Genomic DNA, 20,096 nt, shown 5'->3' with positions numbered 1-20,096 from the left:
ATGCATGTTGATGTATGGCAAACCAATACAATATTGTAAAGTAAAAAAAATAACAATAGTAATAAAAAATTTTAAAAAAGATTATAAAAATTATCCCAGATAGAATCAAATTGCAAATTGCTTGACACAAGAATGGCATTGAAACATGTAAAATATCATGTATGAAACGAGTTGCCAGTCCAGGTTCAATGCACGATACTGGATGCTTGGGGCTAGTGCACTGGGACGACCCAGAGGGATGGTATGGGGAGGGAGGAGGGAGGAGGGTTCAGGATGGGGAACACATGTATACCTGTGGTGGATTTATTTTGATATTTGGCAAAACTAATACAATTATGTAAAGTTTAAAAATAAAATTAAAAAAATGTAATCTGCTATAATTGTTCTTGCTATTATAATGCATTTATTACATAGACACAAGCATACAAATACAAAATTATATATAGTTATGTTATATAGATACAAACTAAATGAAACTTAAAATATAGCATTATTTTATCAAATTAAGTTCAAAAAGGTAAGTAGCTGAATTCTATTATAGGCTTTATCAATTTAATTACTGAGTTTGACCAAATCTTGTCTTTCAATAACACTCTTTAAATTTTCCTCCTTATTAAAGTTTAAGCAAGTAACACTAGAATCACATTAGTCCATTCAATGTATTTTTAAATAGACATCTCTTTCCAGGTTTATTTGCATTTTAGCTTTCTTTGTGTAAATAATTCTTTCTTGTTTTAATGAACCATAGCATTATGAAAACATGTAAGAAAGTATATTGAAGTTCTAGGGACTTCTAAAATCCTTGAAAATTAAATATCTTTGTTATCTAAAGAGTCATACTTTTGCAGCTCTGACATATTAATAGGATAGTAAATTTAGAAGCCCATCTTGGGCTTCCCAGATGGTGCTAGTGGTGAAGAACCCGCCTGCCAATGCAGGAGAAGTTAGAGAGGAGGGTTTGATCCCTGGGTCAGGAAGATCCCTTTCAGAAGGGAATGACAACCCACTCCAGTATTCTTGTCTGGAGAATCCCATGGACAGAGGAGCCTAGAGGGCTACAGTGCATAGCGTCGCAAAGAGTCAGACACGACTGATGCAACTTAGCACACAAATTTAGAATAAGATGGTAATAGGCCACACCCATTAATAGGTCACTGCAGACACTGTGATGAGCACCTTTGATGTTTCAAGACTAGAAAAGCCTTCCTCCACTCAAAGAGGAACAGTAAGAGGATGCCACTCAGAGGGGATGCAGGTGCAGACTTTTGGAGTTTGTCATTTTTATCTTGTGTAAGTGATACTAATCTCTAAATATTTCTTAGGTTTGCTTATTAAATTTGAACTCCAGAAAGTCCACAGTTAATTCACTTTCTCTATATAGTTTTACAAATGAAATCCATTTGATTATGTACCCTACAACCTGAAGAACTCAAACATGTGCTAGCTGGCATAGTCATTAGGTTAAAGTACTTGTAATAACCTTAAATTTCATCAAATAAATGATTTGGCTGTTATCATTTTAGTTTTTACAGAATAGATTGATCAATTCTCTGTTTACTCGGGGGAAATTTATAATTTTAATGTTGAGTGAAGAAAACAAGGATTAGAAAAATATAGAAATACAAATTATAGACAGTTTTAAATATTCTATGATAGCTCTATGAGAAAACAAGAGAAGCTCTATTTGTGCCTTCTGGTAGCACTGCAAAAGAGATGAGTTAGTGGTTTAAAGTAAAAATATCACAACTTTACAACACTATAAATGAAAGACTATATAGTCAGAATGAAAGACAGAACATCTTTAGCATTCTGAAACCATACTGCCAAAGAAAAAATATTTATTTTTACAGTATTACATATTCCTATTCCTACCCTAGTTTAGAGGTAAGCTTTTACTGTCTACATAATGTCATTGTAAATATTTTATTTGCAAGATGAATTATTCCTCATTTAAACATTTCACCACACTTTGTATCCATAGCCAATTTTAGAAAGTATCCCTCAAAATTCTCTTTTCATAGATTTACAAACATTTTAAATAGTGGCAAATAGATTCACTATTTGAAATGCAATTCACTATTTGAAATTATCACATATTTGTAATATGAAAAGAGAAATTTCAATGAACCAAATAATAAAACGCTATCACATTTTAGGAAATATAATTCCCTATTCACTTTCACTTTTCACTTTCATGTGTTGGAGAAGGAAATGGCAACCCGCTCCAGAGTTCTTGCCTGGAGAATCCCAGGGACGGTGGAGCCTGATGGGCTGCCGTCTATGGGGTCACACAGAGTCGGACACGACTGAAGTGACTTAGCAGCAGCACCACTCATTTAATTGACACATATAGTAGACCTTTCCATTAGATAGTGTAAACACAATTATCATGCTGACTAATCATTTATATTTGTGATGACTGTTGTTTGTATATACTTATCTCACCTAAAATTAAAATGTACAGTCATACCACTTGTGTCCATTGAAAAATTGAAAAATTAGTGATATCATAATAGATAAAATTCTTAATATAAGTGGAAACATCATAATAAGAAACTTATGATATAAGCAACATTTTTGGTTAAAATTAATATTTTATGCTTATATAGGTTATCTATACAAAATTAAAAATAATTACTATGAATTAAGAAAAAAATCCCATTAAATCAATAATTAAATGCCAACCTGGAGTGAAAGCAACACAAATGTCCATAAACGAAATGAATTAATAAGTAGAATGCAGTATGTGCATATAAAGAAATATTGTCTATCCTTAAAATGGAAGGAAATTCTGACTCATTACTGCATGGACAAACTTTGAGGGCATTATAATAAGTAAACTAATCAAAAACAACATAAAAGTAAGTGCTGCATGATTTCATTTATCTAATGTTCCTAGAGTAGTCACTTTTATAGAGATAGAAAGTAGAACAGTGATTTTCAAGGGCTGAGGAGAAGGGGTAATGGAGTATTATTGTTTAATTGGTAATAGTTTCAGTTGGAGATGATGAAGAGTCTGGAGATTAATATTCACAATGCAGTCACAACAGTATGAAAATACTTAATTCCACGGTATTGACAGTACACTTAAATTAATTTAAGAAACTTGCCAAACATCCTATAGTTACTGAGTTACCTATTGATTTTTAAACAGGGTTAAACTTCTGAAGGTTGAACATGGTCAACCTTCCAACAAAATAGTAATGAAAATAATGGAAAATAAGAAGGATTCGAGTCAAAGAAATACATTAGGAGGGCTTGAGGTATTTCAGAAGAATGACACTGAGGGCTATAGTTGGAAATGCACATAGCTATTAGTGGTTCAGACTGATTATTAGACATAAAGATAGTGTGCAGATCATGAAGTTTTGGAAAATATGAAATGCATTTGACAATGGGAATTTCCATGATATATTACTTTAAAACAATCAGCTAAACCTTCCAGTAGAATCTGGTAAGTGATGATGGTAAGATGATGATCAAGCAATGGAATTAAGAATTGAGTGAGCCTTTTGCAATGCCTTTCTTCTTCTTGATTGACTAGTATGAGATGAATGTAAAAGGTGTGGGTAAAGAGAATGACCGTGGAAGAAGAGGACTCTTTCTGTCAGGTCACTTCACTGAATCACAACATATAATCGAAACTGAATTAGCCTCCTTACTTCTGCAATTATGGTTGTATTTATTTAACTAGCTACAACAGCTTTGGCTCCAGGATATCAGAGATGAAAATGCTTTTGAGGACTTAGATCCTCATGAAACTGAAGAATAAATTAATTCATCTCTGTATTTGAGTGAAGAAGTAAGAAAAAATTTTTTTCTTTATCCAATAAAAGTTGTGTTTCTGTGAATTTGCAGGGAAAAATTCTCCCTACACAAAACATACTTTCCAGTTATGAAGGTTTAAACAGATTTATGGGATTACATTGTGGAGGGATACTACTAAGAAGGTCATTATTGTTTTCAATTTATAGCTTGGCAAAGTTAAAGTAAGTGCACTAACAATTTCAAATTAAGTTGTTTCCAGCTACAGACTCAGTTCTTCTACTTCCTGTGCATAAGAGTATGTCATCTTATTTTGAAAGTAAAAATAACTTCCAAGATTAATTGATATCAAGAAAATTATTGGATTTAGTGTGTTGCAGTAAAGTTTGTACCCTGTGCATATGTAACCCTTGTGTATTTCTCCATTTGCAGTATCACTCTTGTTTGAAATCATGGAAAACTGGAATATCACTGCAGATTTCATTCTCCTAGGTCTCTTTAACCACACTGGAGCCCACCGGTTTCTCTTTGTGTTGGTTCTGATAGTTGCTTTCACCTCCCTCGTGGGCAATGCCCTCATGCTTCTCCTGATTCTCCTGGACCCCCGACTCCACAGGCCCATGTACTTCCTCCTGAGCCAACTCTCCCTCATGGACCTGATGCTGATTTCCACCATTGTGCCCAAAATGGCTGTTGACTATTTGACCGGCAGGAAGTTCATCTCCCCTGCTGGCTGTGGGTTCCAGATCTTCTTCTTCCTCACTTTAGGAGGGGGTGAGTGCTTCCTCTTAGCAGCCATGTCCTATGACCGCTATGTTGCTATTTGCCATCCACTGAGATACCCAGTCCTCATGAGTTGGAAATTATGCCTCAGTATGATCTTGGGGTCTTGGCTCCTTGGTGCAGTTGATGGACTCATGCAGGCTGCTGCTACCCTGAACTTCTCATTTTGCAGCACACATGAGATCGATCACTTCTTTTGTGAGGCGCCCACTCTTGTGCGTTTGGCTTGTGCTGACACTTCTGTCTTTGAGTATGTCATGTACATCTGCTGTGTGTTAATGCTCCTGATCCCCATTTCCCTCATCTTGATTTCCTATAGTCTCATCCTTGCTGCCGTTCTCCAGATGCATTCTAATGAAGCCCACAAGAAGGCATTTGCCACCTGCTCCTCACATATCTCTGTGGTGGGACTCTTTTTTGGAGCTGCCATTTTTATCTACATCAGACCCAAATCTTACAGGTCAGCTAAACATGATAAGTTTGTGTCAGCATTTTATACCATCTTCACCCCTGTGCTAAACCCCCTCATCTATAGTCTGAGGAACAGTGAGGTCAAGGGAGCTCTGAGAAAGTGTATGGATCAGTGGCACTGCCTTAAGTCTTGATTAACATTAGATTTATTTGCCCTAAAGTTCAAGATTGTACAATGTGTTTAGACAGTATATACTCATTGTATCTCCATGTGCTATTTCTGTTTTACTTTAGAATTCATATGGACCTCCATACTTTGGGATCATTTGCTAAGTTAATCATCAATAAATCAGACTATTGATTATTAAAAACCTGTTACTCACAAATACTTATTAAAATGCTTCTACACTCCACTGCACAATAAATATTTGTTCAAAGAATGAACAAAGTTTTCAAACAATGTCAAAAATTGTTGCTTTTTAAAAAAATTTGATATAACTTACGAACACTAGAATACTCACTGACATAGGCCTCCCTTAAGCCAGTTTCCATAGTACATGCACTTGTAACTTACATCCAGTATCAAGAGACAAACCCTTTGGGTTTTCCTGGTGGCTCACATGGTAAAGAATCTGCCCACATTGTGGATATCCAGTTTCGTATACACAGTGAAAGTGAAAGTGAAAGTGAAGTTGCTCAGTCGTGTCTGACTCTTTGTGACCCCATGGACTGTAGCCTACCAGGCTTCTCCCTCCATGGGATTCTCCAGGCAAAAGTACTGGAGTGGGTTGCCATTTCCTTCTCCAAGGGATCTTCCCAACCCAGGGATCGAATCCAGGTCTCCCACATTCCAGGCAGACGCTTTAACCTCTGAGCCACCAGGGAAGACCAAGAGACAAAACTGTTACCAAACCAAAAATGTCCCTCAAGTCCTTTTTCAGTGAAATCACTCAACTCAGTGACAAATACTCTTCTGATTTGTATCTCTGTTATTTTAACATGTACTTGAAACTTATATCAATGAAACTGTACAATATATATATTTCTTGTCTTTTATATCTTTATTTCAAATTAAAAGTTTTTAAAGATCCCTGCACAAACTTACACTATTGGCATTTTATTTCTTTCATTGCTAAGTAGTACTTTGTTATTGGTATGAATCACCATTTATTTATGTATTATTTTCTTGATAGACATCAGGGCTATTTTCAGCCTGGAGCTGTTATGATTAAACTCCTATTACTCTCTCTCTCTCTCTTTTTTTTTTGGCTCTGATTATATGTTTTTACTTTTTTTGGTAAAAGTATGAATAAATTTTTAATAATCTGTTTTCAGTGTGGATATTGGATTTTAAACTCCTGCTAACAGAACACACGAGTAGCAGTTGCTCCAAGTTGTTGATATTACTGTTTCTTTTCATTTTTTCTGTCTTATTTAATGTACTCATTTGGTCTAATTAGTATTTTCCTAAGGTGTAATGATCCACACAGTCAAAGGCTTTGGCATAGTCAATAAAGCAGAAATAGATGTTTTTCTGGAACTCTCTTGCTTTTTCAATGATCCACAATAAACTGTGGAGAATTCTGAAAGAGATGGGAATATCAGACCACCTGACCTGCATCTTGAGAAACCTATATGCAGGTCAGGAAACAACAGTTAGAACTGGACATGGAACAACAGACTGGTTCCAAATAGGAAAAGGAGAACGTCAAGGCTGTATACTGTCACCCTGCTTATTTAACTTCTATGCAGAGTACATCATGAGAAACGCTGGGGTGGAAGAAGCACAAGCTGGAATCAAGATTGGCAGGAGAAATATCAATAACCTTAGATATGCAGATGACACGACCCTTATGGCAGAAAGTGAAGAGGAACTAAAATGCCTCTTGATGAAAGTGGAAGAGGAGAGTGAAAAAGTTGGATTAAAGCTCAACATTCAGAAAACGAAGATCATGGCATCTGGTCCCATCACTTCATGGGAAATAGATGGGGAAACAGTGGAAACAGTGTCAGACTTTATTTTTTGGGCTCCAAAATCACTGCAGATGGTGACTGCAGCCATGAAATTAAAAGACACTTACTCCTTGGAAGAAAAGTTATGACCAACCTAGATAGCATATTGAAAAGCAGAGACATTGCTTTGCCAACAAAGGTCCATCTAGCCAAGGCTATGGTTTTTTCAGTGGTCATGTATGGATGTGAGAGTTGGACTGTGAAGAAAACTGAGAGCCGAAGAATTGATGCTTTTGAAGTGGGTGTTGGAGAAGACTCTTGAAAGTCCCTTGGATTGCAAGGAGATCCAACCAGTCCATTCTGAAGAAGATCAGCCCTGGGATTTCTTTGGAAGGCATGATGCTAAAGCTGAAACTCCAGTACTTTGGCCACCTGATGGGAAGAGTTGACTCATTGGAAAAGACTCTGATGCTGTGAGGAATTGGGGGCAGGAGGAGAAGGGGATGACAGAGGATGAGATGGCTGGATGGCATCACCGACTCAATGGAAATGAGTTTGAGTGAACTCTGGGAGTTGGTGATGGACAGGGAGGCCTGGCGTGCTGCGATTCATGGGGTTGCAAAGAGTCAGACACGACTGAGCGACTGAACTGAACTGAACATGTAATGATGCTGCAGACTTTTGAATTAGCTTATTTCCTATTTGTGTATCTTTCTTTTTGAAAGATTCATCTAGTCTTTGAAAAAAAGAAAAAAAATGTGCTTCTAAATCAAACACAAGTTGGTGGCTTACTGATAGATAACACATGATGTTTATAGGAATATTTGGTATTTTTAAATAAATTACCTGTTACTTGTTATACAAGTATACACTTTCTGACATCACTATTTCCATTTAATTCATGAAGGTTTTCTATTTTCATTGAACTGGGTATGTATATAATGAATCTATTCCACCTCCATTGGGCTTGAAGCTGTAACTTTGTTTCTTTTAATTATGCAGTGTAATAAAATATTTCAATTACATTAATGGAATCATGTCATTGGAAACCTGAAATTTTTTTTTTCTATTATTATGTACTCTTCACCCAAGGAAGGCAGATAAAAAATAGGTTACAACTTTAAAGTTTGGGTTTTCAAGTCATTATGGAGGAAAAAGTTAATCATTAGTCAATCTCCAAAGAAATGGAAAATTTTACACAAGACAGCTTGAGGATTATAATCTCAGAGACAGCCCCTCATAGAGCTCTGAGAACTGTTCCTATGAGGTCAGGGGGAGGCTAGTATATATGTGATTTTGATGAAAGGATACAAGCCATCAAGCACACATTTTGGAGATGTTTACTGCCATTTGTAAGGGATATCTTAGATAGCAGTTTTAGTGCTTTTCTAAATATGAGAAGATGCAAGAAACTGAGTTCATAAAATTTTCTGCTGGAAAAAAATCCATCTGAGGGTCACTTCTAGCAGTTTTCCATGAGCACAAAATTCCGTATCCTGATCTTCACCTAGAACTCCTTTGAGAGTATAAAGCATGTTAGTAACTGCAGTGTTTAATGACTTGATTCTTGTGTAACTGGATAATGAGAATCTTTATTTTATAATCCCCTTCCTTTATGTGTCAATATTGATCAAGTTTTGGGAGGCATTTTATGAGTGGTTTGTCTCACAGTGCTAGGAATGCTCATTTCCAGATCATTCAAGGATTTTGTTGATAGGACACTCAATGTGCTATTACTGGACTAGGTCCTTTTAGTAATAGTAAGTGAAATTGCTCAGTCGTTTCTGACTCCTTGCGACCCCATGGACTGTAGCCTCCCAGGCTCCTACCTCCGTGGGATTCTCCAGGCAACAGTACTGGAGTGGGTTGCCATTTTCCTTCTCCAGGAGATCTTCCTGACCCAGGGATGAAACCCAGGTCTCCCACATTCCAGGCAGACGCTCTAACATCTGAGCCACAGAAATAAAGTATAGGACCCCAAAACCAGTATGTTATGACCCAGGGAATGATTAACTCTTGTTACTTCTTCTCATATCTAGAGTTGCACTATTACAGTCATTGATCTTATACAACTATACATGTGATCTATTGTTTCAAGGTGCCTAGTCATCATTATTTTTATCAGTCTCAGTCACACATTTGGTAATACAAGAAATAATCTTGCAAAAGAAACAGAATACAAATAATACAGCTAGTAATCTTAGTAAAGTCATAAGTAAGCTAACATCTTTCATTAGATCTAACCCATATCTCCCCAGGCCATCTGTTCCAACCTGTCAGTACCAACTACTATCTTTAAGTGAAATAATATCTTGGCATTGTTTATAAATTTTACCAAAGATATCTACATGTATAAGGTAAATGGTGAGTCATCACGATCCTTTACAAGATTGAGAAGGGAACATTAACTGCTAAGGAGTTATGAGGTTGGTATCAGAGAAAACATAAAACCGTTATATTTTAGTAGGTTTTTCTGACTTTGAGGATGTCTGATTAATACATAATGCAGATGTACAATACACACTGTAGGGATGGAAGGAGATCTAATGGGCAGAGAAAATGTTCATGTTCAATTTTTTGTCTTCCCTTAAAGTAGGAAACTTATTTTATCAGTATATTCTTATTTCTCCTGCTGAGTACACACCCACAATTAGTTATAGCCAAGAAATTTGGAAAAATTAGACGCCATTGGATTTTCAAAGAAAATAGTTACAATTGTATATTTGTTTGAACATCTATGTATTTACAAATATGTGCACATAACTTGGGCTTACCAGGTGGTACTAGTGGTAAAGAAACCACCTGCCAATGCAGGAGACATAAGAGATGCTGATTCAATCCCAGTGTCAGGAAGATCACCTGGAAGAGGGCATGGCAACCTGCTTGAGTATTCTTGTCTGAAGAATCCCCATGAACAGAGGAGCCTGCTGGGATACAGTCTATAGGGTTAGACATTATTGAAGGAACTTAGCATGCATGCACACATTACTCTCCAAAAATAAATAAATTAAATATTAATATAAAGTTAACTGTAAGACAATAATTTTAAATAACTTGTTTAGAATCTAATTTGGAGAAGGCAATGGCACCCCACTCCAGTATTCTTGCCTCGAAAAATCCCATGAACAGAGGAGCCTGGAAGGCTGCAGTCCATGGGGGTCACTGAGGGTCAGACACGACTGAGCAACTTCACTTTCACTTTTCACTTTCATGCATTGGAGAAAGGAATGGCAACCCACTCCCGTGTTCTTGCCTGGGGAATCCCAGGGATGGGGGAACCTGGTTGGCTGCCGTCTATGGGGGTCACACAGAGTCGGACACGACTGAAGTGACTTAGAGGCAGAATCTAATTTAGTAATTTAAATGTTTAATTTTTCCATTTTTACTTGATCTGAATCCCAACTTTCACAACTTTTTCTTTTGTTGCATAGTATTTTTTTTTTCAAATTGCTTCCTTTATTTCACATGAATTAAACAGAAGTATGATCTAAAGAATACAATATCAAGAAGCATGGGACAGAACCAACTGTTTAGGTTTCTGGAGTAATTTGGAAGTGACACCTAGAGATTTAGAAGAGATACTAACTGCTGCATTTAGCTTAAAACTGAATACCATGTTTAAAAGTCTTTAATAAAATTCAACCATTATTCAAATATTTTAAACTATGCTTGTTCTCCTAAACAGGGCCATACTTTGATCAAAGGATAATTTCATTATCTTATTTCTGTAGTCCACTTAAGGTACATTAAGTAGATTAGTCACAGCTTCACTGTGATAGAGTTAATAATTTAACATCAGAATGTCATACTGAATGAAGTAAGTCAGACAGAGAAGGAGAAATATAGTATGACATCCCTTATATGTGGAATCTAAAGAGAGATGATATGAATGAACTTAATTATAAAATAGAAAGAAATTCACAGACTTAAAAATGAACTCATGATTGTCAGGGAAGGAGGGGGCACAGGGATAGGGAGTTTGGGATGGACACGTAAATACTGCTCTATTTCAAATGGTTTTCAACAAAGACCTACTGTATAGCACATGGGACTCTGCTCAATGTTATACGGAAGCCCAGATGGCAGGGGAGTCTGGAGGAGAATGGATCCACACATATATATGGCTGAGTCCCTTCACTGTTCACTTGAAATTATCACAATATTGTTAGTGGGCTGTGTGTGTGCTTAGTCATTCAGTCATGTTCAGCTGTTTGCAGTCCCATGGGCTGTAGTCTCCTCTGTCTATGGAATTTTAACAGCAAGAATACTGGAGTGGGTTGCCTTTCCCTACTGCAGGGGATCTTTCCAACCCAGGGATTGAACCCATATCTCTTGCATCTCCTGCATCAGTAGGCAATTGCTTTACCACTGCATCACCTACCCCAATAGAAAATAAAAAGTTTACATGAAAAATAGCAATAATAATAACAATAAACATACAAGGTACTTAATTCATGAATAACCTTGTGACTGAATTTTGCTTAACATTTCACTTTGTTTCTTATATTAATTATTATCATAATTATGAGAAATGTTCAATGTTACCTCTATTTTTAAAATACGGAGACATATTTATTGGGGAAAATTTATGCCCCACCTTCACACAAATCTGAACTCAAATGTCTGTGTGTGAGTGTACATATATATATATATATATATATACATATACATATATATATATACATATGCATGTTAAGAAGGATAAGCTTTAAAAAATAAGACTGAAAACACACCTTCTGTCCCCCATAATATGAACACCACATATGTGAAATTGCCATCTTTGCCCTTCATTAAAAACAAGATATTGTCAAATGGAGTCTGTGCTGCTAAAGTTTGTGGTTAAAGTTTGTGGTAAAGTAGTTAAAGTTTGTGGGGATATACTACTTTAGAATATGAGTTCTGAGACAAAAATTTTAGGACTTGAAACTCTGGATAATCTGTATGACCTTCAGAATGTTGCTTAACATCTGTAGAATCCATGCAGATTTTTGTTGATTAAATAATAATTAATTGTAAAATGCTAATAAATATAAGATACTTAAAATGCTATTTGACATTTATAAATTCTCAGAGTTGGCAGCCAAAATAATTATATGTAAAATAAGTACATTAGCTAAATGCTTTTGCTTTATTCACTTACATATTCAGTTTATTTGGTGATCGTTTAACTGACTCATGAATCTATTGAAGATTAAAATAAGCAGAATCACTTTGGTGAAGTGAGTCGATCTTTTTAATGTCCCCCCTTGTAGTAGGCAGTCTGTAGAATAATCAAGTTCATCTACTGATGCCAAAACACCCAGGAGACTCACCCTAGAGCTTCTACCTAGTGTAAGGAACAGGTCACACACAGAAACCTTAACAGGCAGAGTAGTTGCAAATCTTTAAGAGTAGAAATAAAATATACAAAGAGGGAATAATGGGAAAAGATTCAGAGAAGGCAGTTTCCCCCTCCTTCATCAAACGTTTATACCACTTTGTACAATTAACACTGAAATAGACTATCCCTTTAATCCTTTCACATAAACTCTTCCACAGCACCCAGAGGAAAACCTGCTATATTTCAGTGTCCATACCTTTCTCCACACAAAGTATTTCCTCATGCTTTTTTTTTTTTTAAACTTCTTTCTTTGACTGTTCCATGTGGACATTTTCCCATGTCACTTTATCAAAGGGTGGTTGTTTTCTTTCCCAGAAGCCACACACAGTAGGACATCAAGAGGTGGGTACCCTCTCAGTTTCTTATTCCTCCTCTCAAGACATTTATTCCCCATATCCCTATAAACCCTCAGCTACGTCAAAGGAAGTGCCTGGATTGAGGCATCACCCATGTCTTTCAAACACTCTGTAAGAAGTAAGAAATAATACTGAAGCAGACACCTGAATGGTATAAGCAATGGCCTATTGAGGAGAGTGTTGCTTGTAGCCTATGAGGCACCAGTTGGGCTAGTGAGTTAGATATGAAAAAACTCAACAAAAGGTCCTTTTCCAGGTAGTGAGAAATGAGTAAAATGAAATGGGGTGTGACATGGGCCTTGGGAAGACTTCAGAGCCCAGGTTAAGAAGGAGTGGATAGGTCATGTTCAATGTGCAGAGCGTATAATTAAGCATAAATGGAGAAGCTCTAGAACAGATATGACATCCTGACATAGTTGTACAGTTCTGAGCAAGAAAGAGAAGGAGAGAAGACAGTTTGAAAAATATCAAGGAAGTCTGTGAACATGAAGGACCAAACATAAAATCTTAGTGGAAGACCATAAAGCCCCTAGCAATGATGGAGAAGACTGTTTATGTGGAAGAGAGAAGAGGGTATAGGCGAAGATTAAAAAAAAAAAAAAAATCAACCAAGAAACACACTATTAAATAAGTACAAATACTTCAGTTTCATAAAATGGGAACTAAAGGTAAGGAGATCTTATTTTATGTTTGTTTATTTATTTATTTAATTTAATGTACCCAGCAGAAATTTGCATTCTTAAATCTGTGTTCTAGGAAAACTAACGAACTAGGGCAAAAAGTACATTTATGTGAGGAGTAGTGGGAGACACAAGACTACTCAAATTATCATTACAATATTATAACGCTTTCAGATTCTATCCCATAAAGCAAAGTATTAGGCATTTTGGATAAAACATACTAGAATTATACTAGATCTGTTACCTATAAAAATTGATGATCTAGTAGGAATGCTAAAGCTAGAAAATGATTACCACAGAACAATCTACTCCTTTTTTCCTTCTAAAATCAGTTTTTGAACATTTTATTAAGTTATTTCATGCTAATATACTTAGTTGTCAAGATCAATAGGCTATTTTATGGTATCTGAATTTTCTGTTCCTGAATCCCTGAGCTTTGTTTCCTGTATAACTCTTCCAGGAAGAATGCACAACCAAGAATCATCACATACAGATTCAAACTAGTAGGATGAAGGAACAAGAAAGGTATGTGCCTCTGCACACAGTCCCAACACACTTCTGTTGTCTAGATTTATTTAATTGAACACACTCCACTGGCTTCAAGTAGATTTGAGAAGCATGTGATATTATTCAGGTGTTGCAGAGCTCATACATGTCTATTTAATTTAAAGAGTAGAATGGATGCCTTAGAGCTTCCATGGACACATATAGCACACAACCATGAGAAGGAATAACCCATGAGAAGCATTTGCATAGAATCAGTAGGAGATGGTGATTTGCAAATGGAAGAGGGAAGACAGAAAGAGAAGTTAGAATGATTTTCTGATTTCTGTATGGAGCAGTTATATGCAATGGGATCATTCATTGTTTAAGGGAACTTGGGCAGTTCAGCATTGTACGTGATGAATTTGATATCAATATGAGATGCTAATCACAAGATTCTCTTAAATTGGAGAGGCAGCAAGAAGAGGCAGAAGTAAGATCATCCTACAATAATTCCTTGGGGCATGATGTAGTACCCTGAAAAGTCTGCAGGGCAAGAAACGTGTAATGGCAATATCATTGGCTATTTCAAATGAAATTATGAACAGCTCTCTTGATTGATTTCAGAATAAGAAGCAACAAAGAATATTACTTTCCTCTGTCACACAGATCTATACATGTGTATAAGTGTGAGGAAGCCAATCTAAATATCATTCAACATGTAGAGTTGGTTTCTCTCCCAGAAAGTCTCTAATTTTAACAGAGAGTGAGCAAAACTGAATTTCTGGTTCACTTCTTTGAAATTTACTTCCAATTACCTGATTATATTCTCTAAGTCCTGTTTATTTCTCTATCTCTCCCTGTCTCTCTAGTATATAATGGCTTAAATGTATATTTTAAATATAACAAATAACAATATATTAATGATAGAAATTCTAAGACACTAATCATAGAAGCAAAAATAATAAGAAGAAGAAAGAATAACCTTTAGTTTGAGTTTTTACAATGTGCCAGTTTTTGTTTTGGAGAAGGCAATGGCATCCCACTCCAGTACTCTTACCTGGAAAATCCCATGGATGGAGGAGCCTGGTAGGCTGCAGTCCATGGGGTCGCTCAGAGTCGGACATGACTGAGCTTTCACTTTCACTTTTCACTTTCCTGCATTGGAGAAGGAAATGGCAACCCACTCCAGTGTTCTTGCCTGGAGAATCCCAGGGATGCGGGAGCCTTGTGGCTGCCGTCTATGGAGTCGCACAGAGTCGGACACGACTGAAGTGACTTAGCAGCAGCAGCAGTCTTTGTTTGGTGTGTATGTGCATGTATGTATAGACTACATGTACGTATGTATTATTATGTAATAATGCATGTGTGTATTATTTAGTGTATTGTCTAATGTGTTTCACTTAATCTTCAAAAGATTAATGTGAAAAATGTACCACTATTATCCTGACTTTATAGAAATTCATTTCAACCAAATTCATTATTAATTGGGGCTTCCCTGGTGGCTCAGAGGTTATAAGCGTCTGCCTCCAATGCGGGAGACCCAGGTTCGATCCCTGGGTCGGGAAGATCCCCTGGAGAAGGAAATGGTAACCCACTCCAGTACTCTTGCCTAGAGAATCCCATGGACGGAGGAGCCTGGGAGGCTACAGTTCACGGGGTCTCAAAGAGTCGGACACGACTGAGCAACTTTACTTTCACTTTCATATCATGAAGAGACATAAAAGATATGTTTACATTGTAATTTCTTGTTTGTCTCTTCAAAGCATTAGAAAAATTAAGGTTATATTTCTATTTTTTATATTTATGACTAATATCTTTATCTGAGTCAAAAGCACACCTGCCCTCAGGCTAGGTAATATCTATCATACAATTTTTCTATCCATATTCCATATCAACTTCTTAAAAATGAAAACTTTTTTTCATTCATTTTTAGGGCAATTCAATTTAGGACTCCTATATCTTCAATGAAAATCTATTTAGTTTATTGAATTATTTATAACAACCAGTTATTTCAAGTCAGTTGCACACCAACTAAGTCTGATATTTGAAGTTTTCTGAGAGAATTTATCATTATTTTATCAAGCAAGTCACTGATATTATAAGTTATAGAAAATTTAAAAAGTAAAAATGCTAGTGTCATATTGTGTAAAATATAAATCTTCAGATTTAGCATTTCCCAGGATTTCCAAATTAAACACTTTTCAAAGTAAGTATTTTTCAGAAAGAAATGATTTGGTGTTTTTGCATTTGTTTACATTACAATGATAACTTTAATGTAAATACAAGATGTTAGAACACACAAATATTTCTTTAATATATAAATGTGCAGTCTTACCAAGATTAATGAATAACTGACCTCTAGTTAAATGGAAATGTAAAACAATATTGTGTGTGCTTAATTTTATAATGATAAATCTAGTAAAGAATGACAAATAATTTGATTTTATATATAATGTATTTTGAAAATCCTGATAAATGCAAAATGATAATGATTAGAGTGTAGTACATTTCACTGAGTAAAGAATGCGAAGGTCTTTTTATTTCCTTTGAGGAAGGATTGAGATATGGCTGTGTTTTTAGCTAAAAGAAAACCTAAAAGTGATAGCATTTTCTATGATTCATCTCCAAGATTCTTCTAGAAAATACAGGGATATAAACTGCATTGCACATCTCTTTTCTGAAATTTAACATTATTAAAAAAGGAAATGTTGATGCTAGATGGAAAGAGACTTTATGTTGGGTAAGAGTTGCACAAATGTGGAAGGGGCTAAGACATGTAATGTATATGTCTCCACTTTGAACATAAAGCAAGGAAACTCACCATTAGAACAATCCTCTTTTGATTCAAGAATAAAATTTCATTCAAGATCCTAGCTGTCATACAATATATTTTTTCATCAATCTAGCATCTTGGGAGTATGTTTCTAGATCCTTGATTGATTGGTTATGCAATAAGTTATAAAAGAGAGCTGTCAAAACTTTAGGTGCTTCATGGATATTGGCAGGATGGTAGAAGTAGGATGATAAAGAAGTCAGTGAATGCATTATGGAGTTTCTAGTACCTGAAGACAAAATAATAAATGATCTTGTGGAGACAACACACACTCTCTAAAAATGTAAATATAATTGATACATCATTGGAAACCTTTGATAACAGGGACCAGACAAACATAGATCAATATTTTTTTTTATTTAACTTAATTTTATTTTTTAACTTTACAATATTGTATTGGTTTTGCCACATATCAAAATGAATCCACCACAGGTATACATGTGTTCCCCATCCTGAACCCTCCTCCCTCCTCCCTCCCCATACCATTCTTCTGGATCGTCCCAATGCACCAGCCCCAAGCATCCAGTATCTTGCATCGAACCTGGACTGGCAACTCGTTTCATATATGTTATTGAACTTATCATGGTACAGGGACTCAGTGTGAGTAGACTAGACATTACCCATACTCAATACTAAGATGATGTATTAAGTTTTGAATCAGGATGACTATAGGACAAAGCAAAATCAGGAGGACAAAATTATTCCAGGCATGAGAAAATGCCAACAACTTTGTACACAGACATATTGAATTTCAGTTGTCAGTAACCACTGATATTCGAGACTTATGATCAACCAGTTCTTGGCAGGCACCACTGCCTGAAATCTGAATCTACATCTATATGGAATTTTTACTGAGTTAGTAAGTCAAACCAGTAAAAACAGTCAGGAGCAAATTTACATGCATATATCCTGCAAACCTCATTCATATGCTGATCATTTAAAACTTGTAAAAGTAAAATCGTAGTAAATTTATTTTAAAATTTCAAGGAATTCAATGTAAAATCAGAATTTGTTTATTTCATAATGAAAAAAAAAGTAGTCTATGGCTGATTCATGTTGATATTTGGCAGAAAACAACAAAATTCTGTAAAGCGATAAACATCATATTACAAAAAATATCTACTTCAAAAGTTGCCTGAAATTCCTTTGGCTTTAATTGCAAAATACATGTTAGTAACTCTCATTTTCACATACAACTAAATATAAACAAGTTTGAGATTCACACTACTTTTTCCCCATTTTGTGTTTAGATCTAATTTTATTATTTATTTATTTATAGGTAAAATAAGGAATTCATGATGGGGCATGAGAATCACACTTTCAGCAATGACTTCATTCTTTTGACTTCACTCTTTACTTCTTCTCAAGCAAGTCTGGTATTTTTCTCTTTTATATTCACCATTTTTGTTTTGACTGTAACAGAAAATACAGTCATGATTCTCATTATCCACAGGGAATTACGACATCATACTCCAATGTATTTCTTGCTTAGCCATCTCTCTTTTATGGATATCTTGCATATTTCCAACATTGTTCTCAAAATGGTTACTGATTTCCCGTCAGGCAGCAAAACTATTTCATTTGCAGCTTGTGGCGTCCAGATATTTCTATCCCTTACCCTCTTGGGTGGTGAGTGTCTTCTCCTGGCAGCAATGTCCTACAATCGCTATGTAGCCATCTGTCACCCACTGTGCTACCCCATTCTTATGAATGACTATGTCAGCGTTCTCAAGGCTGGAGGGGCCTGATTTATTGGGATAATCAACTCCACAGTTCACACAGCTTACACACTTCACTTTCCCTTTTGTGGCACAAGAGTCATTGACCACTTTTTCCGTAAAGTCCCTGCTATGTTGGTGTTGTCCTGTGTGGACACAACACACTATGAATGAGGAGTTTATGTAAGTGGCATCATTTTCCTGCTATCCCTTCCTCTCTAATCTTTGCTTCTTATGTCCAAATTCTCCTTACTGTCCTCCAAATGAAACCATCAGAGGCATGGAAAAAGTCATTTTCTACTTGTTTCTTCCACATGATTGTAGTCATAATGTACTGTGGGCCATTTATTTTCATATACATGAGACCTAAAAAGTATCACACTCCAGGCCAGGATACGTTCCTGGCAATATTCTATACCATCTTCACACCATCTTTCAACCCAATTATATACAGCTTTAGGAAAAAAGATGTTCTAGAAGCACTGAAAAATATGCTCAACAGTAACTTTGTCCAGAAAAACAATAGAAAAAATGCTTGAAATACCTTTTCTCTATTTCCACAGTTATATTTAGATGATATCTGTTATTCATATCTCTGAAAAGATAATAAAAAAATTATTATCTCTTTAACTGTAGAAAGAAGCAGATGTTTCAAAGATCCTGATAATGATAAATTTTATCACAGGTATTTGCCTTACAAATACATATATCTAAAAAATATACCTTCCTTTCTACAGTACAAATTATAATTGTCAGTCTCTAATAGAAAGTCAAATATGACTCAATATTTTCAATTTTCTCCCACTAAAATTATAAGAATGTGTAAAAATATTTTATAATAAAATCACATTGTATTGAATATACATATGTGTTTTAGTCACTCAGTTGTGTCCAATTCTTTGTGACTCCAGGGACTGTAGCCCACCAGGCTCCTCTTTCTGTGGAAAGAGTACTGGAGTAGGTTGCCATTCCCTACTCCAGGGGATCATCCCAACCCAGGGATCAAACTTAGATCTCCTGCTTTGCAGGCAGATTCCTTACTGTTTGAGCTACCAGGGAAAATAATTTTATAAAAAATTATGTGATTCTCTCTCTATTTATATAGATATATATGTATATTCCATATAATTACATAATACACTTATATATTCCATATAAATGTAGACCATACATATATTCCAGTAGATTTGGAGAACATATATATATATATATTTTAAAATATATATCTTAATATATATATATTTTATATATATATATAAAGGGAGAAAGAGAGCCACATAAATTTTTAAAGTATATTTCAAACACTACAATGTTATTAAAATTTTAAGGTAATGTTCGTCAAAGGTACAAATTACCAGTTTGGAGATAGGTACTAGGGATATACCAAAGAGCGTTGTAATTATAATAAAAAAATGATACATCTTATATTTGAAAGTTGATAAAATAGTAGATTTAAAAATTCTCATCACTAGGAAACAGTTGTAATTGTTGGTAATGGATTTTAACTAAACTTATTGTTGTAATCTTATTGCAATATATGCATACATGCATACATGCATGCTAAGTTTCATTATGTATATATATATATACACACACACACACACACACACACACATATATATCAGAACATCATGTTTGATGCCTAAATGTAACACAATGTTGTATGTCAATTATATTCACTGTAACACAAAGATAATGAAATATATTGTTATCATTAAAATATATTCTATT

The 20,096-nt window shown here is 35.3% G+C and overlaps 1 protein-coding gene and 1 pseudogene across 1 annotated transcript; both read left to right on the top strand.

Annotated features, from left to right (window-relative positions):
• The first annotated feature begins 4,196 nt into the window (after positions 1–4,196).
• On the top strand, positions 4,197–5,153 carry LOC113896292 (olfactory receptor 2T8-like). The gene has a single exon (XM_027548528.1). It carries the CDS (start codon positions 4,218–4,220, stop codon positions 5,151–5,153), a length of 936 nt encoding a protein of 311 aa, XP_027404329.1. The 5' UTR covers positions 4,197–4,217.
• A 12,789-nt stretch (positions 5,154–17,942) lies between these two features.
• LOC113896291 lies at positions 17,943–18,904 on the top strand (annotated as a pseudogene).
• Positions 18,905–20,096: the final 1,192 nt, after the last annotated feature.

This window comes from Bos indicus x Bos taurus, chromosome 7, assembly GCF_003369695.1.
Source record: "Bos indicus x Bos taurus breed Angus x Brahman F1 hybrid chromosome 7, Bos_hybrid_MaternalHap_v2.0, whole genome shotgun sequence".
NCBI classification, from domain to species: domain Eukaryota; kingdom Metazoa; phylum Chordata; class Mammalia; order Artiodactyla; family Bovidae; genus Bos; species Bos indicus x Bos taurus.
This window is presented reverse-complemented; position numbering and strand designations above follow the sequence as displayed.

Coding starts and splice junctions, on each gene's coding strand:
- LOC113896292 (XM_027548528.1), top strand. CDS start 4,218: ATGGAAAACTGGAATATCACTGCAGATTTCATTCTCCTAGGTCTCTTT.